Source organism: Pristis pectinata, chromosome 11 (assembly GCF_009764475.1).
Source record: "Pristis pectinata isolate sPriPec2 chromosome 11, sPriPec2.1.pri, whole genome shotgun sequence".
Taxonomy (NCBI): Eukaryota; Metazoa; Chordata; class Chondrichthyes; order Rhinopristiformes; family Pristidae; genus Pristis; species Pristis pectinata.
The window spans coordinates 39067436-39075131 of NC_067415.1; the positions used below are offsets into that span (position 1 = coordinate 39067436).

Consider the following 7696-nt stretch of genomic DNA (forward strand, 5'->3'; position numbering starts at 1 on the left):
CCTAAGATATGTTGTGCTGTTGGCTCGATATCCAAATGACCAGAAATTTTAATTAAATAGGCAACAACTACAAACTCTGTACATTGCAGGACAATTCCAAAAGAACCCCAAGGATTTGTGCATGCTGGAAATGGAGGAAGGAAACACATTTCACAAAAAAATGTTCCCAGCATCTGGAAAAATGTCAAAATATTCAAGAAGAGCAACTATTCCCAACATTTCCACTATTTTTATTTTCATCCCCAAATTCATGCTATAAAACCAGAAAATGTTGGAAACACACACAGGTCATGCAGCATCTGTGGAAAGAGAAACAAAGTTAAAACTTCATGTCAACCATGACAAATGCTAAGTATCTCCAACATTTTGTGTTTTTAGTTGCATATTTGATTCCCAAATTCATGTTGCCATTCTTAAAATTCTCAGTGCTGCATGAGCTAGTAGTATTTCAACAAGTAGTATTTCTGCCTCACAGCTCTGGTGACCCAGGTTCGACCTTATCTCTGGTGCTGTCTATGTGGAGTTTGCACATTCTCTCTTTGACCTGGTGGGTTTCCTTCTACACCACAAAGACATGCTGATTGCTTATTAGCCAGTGTAAATCACTCTTACTTTAGGTGGGTCGGGAGTTAAAGGGCCTAGAAGAGAGAATAGGTTGGCATAGATTAGATGTACCCATTTGCTTCTTTCAACGCGATAAATTGGCCATCCTCCATTGAACCTGGCACGATCCATTTCTCGGGACTCAGACCCAGCCGCCCCATCACGAACCAAATCGTTTTGGTGCCAACAGAACCAACTCTGGGAAAGTTTGCAGAGAAGCGTCGGAGGTCGGGCCTTTGTCCCGCGCGGCCTTTGTCCTGCTGGCGCACGGCCGCTGCCTTGGCGCTGGCAGGCTGGAGCTCTGACCCGGGCGGGAGCGCGGGCGCGAGCAGGCTGGAGCTCTGACCCGGGCGGGAGCGCGGGCGCGAGCAGGCTGGAGGTCTGACCCGGGCGGGAGCGCGGGCGCGAGCAGGCTGGAGCTCTGACCCGGGCGGGCGCGCTGAACCGTTGAGGGAAGACCGGGTGTGTGAGACGATTCGACCTCATGGAGGTCGCGAAGGCCGGTTCGTCGCCGACTGACCACGAATTTTGGGTTCTGGCGGTGGAGCGGTACCTGCCGGACGAGGCCCGCTCCTACCGATACGACGTGACTCTGTGTGGCGGAGCGCTCGACGAGCGGGCTCCACTGAAATATCTCCTCGCACCGCAACTGAACCGTTTAGTGCAGCGGAACGACCTGCGCTCCGGCTGCCGCCTCAGGGTGGGACGGCTGTGGGCGCGGGCAGACGGTGTGAAAGTAATGGAGAGGGTCGAGGTGCTGAGGACCTGCACACCTCCCCCTCTTCTGACAGCGGCTCAGCCCGTATCCCGCCCTTTACTCGGCCCCACCAGCTATTACCTCCCACTCTGGGAGGAAAGTGACTATTATGGGGAGGAGTGGACTGTACAATCTTATGGCCAAGAGCAAGTCAGCGTGGAAGGTCTGCGCCTTATCTCCATTTTAAAATCCAAAACGTGGTCAACCTAACGTTACTAACTGTTCAGTTTAAGGATTATTGGCACTGTAAAGATGATATTCCTTATTTTTAAACGCACATCTTTATCCAACATAAAGAAAATATCAGAGGTTGTCTCAAAACTGTTGGATTGGGATTAGAGACAATTTGTCTGACTGCACCTTCCTGAATAGTTAAAATATAGAAATACATAACTATATTTCTTTCCCATGTAGTCCATTGCTTATTTGCCTAGAAACTAAATTTAATTTTTCCTGCATATATAGTGCCACTGGCGGAAAAATTATGAAATTGGTCAAAGTCTCATTTTGCAAAAATATTAGGATGGTTTACACCCACAAGCGTTCTGAAATGTGATTTGCACGTCTTCTAAACAGACCAGGTTTGATTTAACGCAGCTTCTAACAATTTGCTGCATACTAGTGTGAGCAGGGTGTCATCTTTCAAAGACAACCTCTCCAATGCAGCCAATCACCAGCAATATATCTTATGGCTGCCTTGGAGGAGTCAAGTGCAACAGGTGAGATGAGGGAGCTCCTAGATTCGATCAGATCTAAAAATATAAGCAATGCTGGAAATATTCAGCAGGTCAAGCAACATCAGTGGAATAGGCACCAGAGTTTATGTTATAATTTCATGGTATTTCATCAGCACTTGCCAGGTTTCAAAAAAAATTACCAAGATTAGTTTTGTGAGCCTGTTAAGTTCATGTCTGCACACTAGGTGTTGTAACATGCCAAGTCAAATGCTGTTCTTCAAGTTTGCATAGGACTTCATTGCCAGTCTATGAAGTCAAAGACAGAGGTCAGAGCAAGAGGGGTGGAAAACATAAGGGATAGGCAACTGGAATGGTCAACCTTGCAGAATGAGTAAAGGTGTTCTGTAAAGCATGCACCCAGCCTGTGTTTGATTTCTCCATTGCAGAGGAGACCATGTTGTGGGCACTGAGTGCATGCAGTGCAACACTTGTAGAAATGCAAATGAATCACCGCTTTACCTGGAAGCTGTGATTAGGCCTGGATGGTGAGAAGATGTAAGAGGGAGGTGTTGCGTCTCCTGCATTTGCATGGGAAGATGCTGTGAGAAGAGGAGGGGTTGCTGGTGGAGTTGAAAGACTGAAGTAGGACGTTGTAGAGAATAATCCACTGATGGTATGAAAGGTAGAGGACAAAGGGAATCCTGACCTTGCTGTGGATGGGAAGAGAGGGCATGAGAGCAGATGTATGGGAAATGAAATAGATGAGGTGAGAACTGTATGAACTATGATAGAAGGGAAGCTATAGTTAACAAAAAAAGGACATCTTGGAAGACTGGTGAACCTTTGTTAATCATAGTTGCTCTGTCTAGAGGACCTATAAATGGGATGAGAAGAGAGGAGGAAAATGCAGGAACTGTGAGATACAAAACTGCAGATTCTGAAATAAAAGAGTACTGGACCAATAGTCTCAACTTCCAGCAGAGCAAATCAGAACATGTATAACAGAGCTGGAGAAAATGGAGAATGGAATAGAGTCCTTACAGGAAATGTGATAGGAGGTGTAGTGATAATAGCTGTGGTTGTCTGTGTTTGCATGCTTTTCATTGTTTCTCTGCTCAGCTGATGTGGTTGGAGAATATACTGGCATGAGGAACCAGGGAAATAGAAGGTGGATCTTCTATCTAGGATCCATTCCTCGGGCAATGCTTGCCACAAAAATTGTCAGGTAGTTCCATCTCCCTGAGGAAGAAGATATTGTGTAGTTCTTGGAAGCGTAGTGCTGATCATCTGGAAATTCTTTGATTATCTGTAACCAGCAGAACACAGGAATTGGATATCTTTCCTTTGAGGAGGATGTCTATGTTATTAATAGAAGTCTTTGTGGGCACGAGTACAGTCAATGACTGCTTGCGCTGATGGAAAGCCAGCAATGCTGGCAAATACAAGTGCCCAAGGTGTCACCTGTTCTTGACTGAGATCAAAGTTGATGAAATTAACTCTTCCAGGATGAGCTCTTTGATAAGTCGGTGAGCAGGAAAGTGTGACACATGGCAGAGAATTGCTTTGGTCATTTGGAAAGATTCTATTGCAAGGGAGTTGAGAGCCAACATGATCTTCACCCCTATGGGGAGAACAGTCCAGGCCAGAGAATGTGGCTGAAGGTCTTCACACAATATTTCACATATCTCAGTGATGATAACGTCTGACTACCATGTTCATCTGAGAGGTCCAGCTAGAATGCGGTGTCTCTGAAGATCAGGAAGTTCTTTGCCGATAAGCATGTTTTTGGCTTCTGCTCCAAGGGCCTTGACTGACTCTGTGGTGAGCCCTTGTTCTCCCAAAGCCTCCAGTAATGGATTGCAGTCGGTGTCACCACTGAGGCATTTGTTGAATGAGTATACTGGCAGATAACTGATTTGTTGTAGCACATCCTATGGACTTTGAAAGGTGTCTGTGCAGCCTGCAGTGAATTCTAAAGATGTCATGAATAATGGAGCCACACAGGATAGAAACAGGCCCTTTGGTGTGCCAACCATCAAGCACTCATTTACATTAATCCCATTTTATACGCCCCCTTAGCCCATCAAACCACAAGTCTTGGGATGTGGGAGAAAACCAACACCTGGAGAAAATCCAGGTGGTCATAGAGAGAACATTCAAACTCCACATGGATAACACTGTTAATTTCACAGAGTTATAATAGAAAAAGCAAATAGTTCTGCAAGCATTACATGATTAAAATTCAGGCTATTGATTCCACCTGTGTAGATCTCTCAATAGCTCTTTCACTGTGTCTGGAACATGCTGCCAGAGGAGACGGTGGAATCAGATACAATTATTACGTTTCAAAAGCATTTAGACAGGCAATTAATAGGCAAGGCATAGAATGATAACACCCTAATGTGGGAATAGTGTATATGGGCAGAAAGGTTAGTAAGGACTGAAGGGCCAGTTTCTGAGTTTGTACAACTCTATGACTGTTACAGAAGACACAGAAGCTAATATGCACACATTGACCTCCCACAAATAATGAAGGACAAGATGATCTATTTTAATTTAATTGGCCAACCAAAGAGGGATAACTCTCTTCATCTTCAAAATAATGTTATGAATTCTTTTTTTTGCTGATTTAAGAGGACAGGTGAGGTCTCAAGTTTAACACATAGAAAAAAAGATTCCAACTGTGCAGCACTTCCACAATATTGCACTGGAGTTTTGGCCTGGATTATGACCTCAGGCCTCTGGAAAGGCATTTGAGCCCACAACTCATTCAAGTCCTGGAATAAAAGTTGACATAAAGATGAAAATGATTCTAAAATTTTGACATTGAGAGATATGACATAAAGCTCAATCAAAAAATGAAGAGGAAGGGTTTAAACAAGGATTTGCAGTCGAAAGCCCTGAAGGCATATTTAAGAATGTGAGATGTGGAAAGAGGAGAACCAGAAGATGGATGAGACACCATACTTGGAGAAATGGAAAAGACTGGGGGGGGGGGAGGTGCATGGAAGTGGAATTATGGAACTGGATAGGTGCAGAGGTAGGAATTGACACCATTTCAAATAAGCTGAAAGTAGATGTGGAAGATGAGCATAAACCAAAGAGAACATTGAGATGGTCAATTCAGGAATTGAAAAGAAATGGAAACAGCAGCAGATAGGCAGAGGCAGTTGCTATGAAAAAGAAAGTTGGTGAGAATACAAGATCTGGTCCTTAGATCAAAGCTAAATATTTCACAACCTCAGTTGTCTTGCTCATTTTGACAAGGTAGATGGTTGAATTAGTAGCAAGAGTATACAAACAAAAATTGCAGCAGCGGCCATATGTAATGGCTTGGAGCTTCCCCATGACTACCTGAAGAAAATGGTATTCATTTCTATTCATTTACAGGAGACCAGCATCTATCAAGCATCATTGATGACTTTTGAGAAGGTGGTGGGAAGCTATTTTCTTTAACCAGTGCAGTCATCCTAGTGAATGTACTTCCACTGTACTGTTGGGTAGAGAGTTCTAGGATTTGGACCAAGCAACAATGAAGGAACAGGAGACAAAAAATGCTGGAAGTCAAGCAGCATCTATGGAGGGAAATGAATAGTTGTCATTTCGGACCGAGACCCTTCATCAGGACTGGAAAGAAAGAGGGCAGAAACCAGCAGTTTTTTGTGTGTTGCCCCAGATTTCCAGCATCTGCAGTTTTTCTTGTGTCTCCAATGAAGTAACAGTGACTTATTTCCAAGTCTGGAGCGTGACTTGCAGGGGAACCTACAGATGGTGTTGTTCTCATGCCCTGTTACCAATGTCTGTGGTGACAGGCTATGTTTTCTGGGTTGAAGTAGCCTTGGTAATTATGATAAGTAAATAGGACATGGTGTCATGGCAACAACCTTTCCCTCAATGTCAGCAAAACAAAAGAGCTGGTCATTGATTTCAGGAAGGGGGTAGTGCACATGCTCCTCTCTACATCAACGGTGCTGAAGTTGAGAGGGTTCCTCAGAGTGAACGTCACCAATAACCTGTCCTGATCCACCCATATTGTTGCCATAGCCAAGAAAGCTTACCAGCACTTCTACTTCAAGAGGCTCAAGAAACTTGGCATTGTCCCCTTTGACCTTAACCAATTTTTATTGATGCACCATCGAAAGCATCCTATCCAGATGCATCTTGGCTTGGTATGGCAATTTCTCTGCCTATGACCGCAAGAAACTGCAGAAAGTTGTGGACACAGCTCAGCACATCAGAAAAACCAGCCTCCCCTCCATGGACTCTGTCTATACCTCTCACTGCCTTGGTGAAGCAGCCAGCATAATCAAAGACCCCACCCACCCCAGACATTCTCTCTTCCCCCTCTCCCATCGGGCAGAAGATACAAAAGCCTGAAAGCATGTACCATCAGGTTCAAGGACAGCTTCTATCCCACTGTTATAAGACTGTTGAATGGTTCCCTGGTACGATAAGATGGACTCTTGACTTCACAATCTATCTCATTATGACCTTGCACCTATTGTCTACCTGCACTGCACTTTTTCTGTAACTGTAACACTTTATTCTGCATTCTGTTATTATTTTACCTTGTACTACCTCAATGCACTGTGTAATAAATTGATCTGTATGAATGGTATGCAAGACAAGTTTTTAACTGTACCTTGGTGCATGTGATAATAAACCAATTCCAATTCCTAATTAACTGCAGTGTATTTTGAATATAGTGCACCCTACAGCCATAGTATATGGATGTTGAAAGGAGCGAATGGTTAATACGGTGGATGGGGTGCTATTCCAACAGCTATTTCCCATTTCAATGTCGGAAAGGCTTTGGTGAGTCTGGAGGTTAGTCATTTGTTGAAAGATACCTAGCCTCTGATCTGCTCTTGTAGTTACAGTTTTTATGTGGCTGGTTGAACCAAGCCAGATGTCAGTCAAGCAGTATGGCAACATTTGAGGGTTTAAGATTCATGGTGAAGAGAGTGAGCTGGATATCAGTAACATAGATTAAGAAGCTAAGTCCCATTCCCAGGAATTCTTGACCTATTTATATTTTTCTAAGACCCCATGTTAACTCTTTGTCAGCTATCTTGTGTATGGGTGTTGGGTATGTTATTATTGAGGCTGTAGACTTTGTGGGTGAGAAATAAAGGACTTTTGCTTCTATGAATGTGCCACATCTTGTTGCAACACTGATATAGTAAACTCACACATAATTATGGTTAAGTCTGGATTTGTTCTTATTTTATAAATTTACCATATACAGGTATGAGAATCCTCACACTAAAGGAGCTAGTACTTGCCTGGAGAGGAAGATTGAAATTGGCTCCACTGTTGGTGAGAATAATGTATAAATCCAGATTACGGCATTATGGAAAAACTGGCAAGAACATTGATTGGCCTTATCAGGCAAGGCCTTCTTATGATTCCTACTCTAATATAATGGTTGAAAGAGCATTTCTTATCAAAGGACCAAGTTTTCTAAGTTTAAGATAACAGTTATCTGGAAGGAATGTTACTGAAGATTCTGACAAAACAATAAATTAATTGTGATAATATATTGGGTATTTGGTATCAACTCCTCCCCCCCCCCCCCCCCAAAAAAAGTAATAGCATGAGATATATAACATGTTAGAAAAGATCTCTCATTAATTAACCATTACATTATTACATACTC

The 7696-nt window shown here is 43.3% G+C and overlaps 1 protein-coding gene across 1 annotated transcript; it reads left to right on the top strand.

The window, feature by feature from the left end:
* The first annotated feature begins 1087 nt into the window (after positions 1–1087).
* LOC127576079 (RPA-related protein RADX-like) lies at positions 1088–5559 on the top strand. Its single transcript, XM_052026437.1, has 2 exons — positions 1088–1523; positions 5428–5559. The coding sequence occupies exons 1-2, from the start codon at positions 1088–1090 to the stop codon at positions 5463–5465; spliced, it is 474 nt and encodes a 157-aa protein (XP_051882397.1). The 3' UTR covers positions 5466–5559.
* Positions 5560–7696: the final 2137 nt, after the last annotated feature.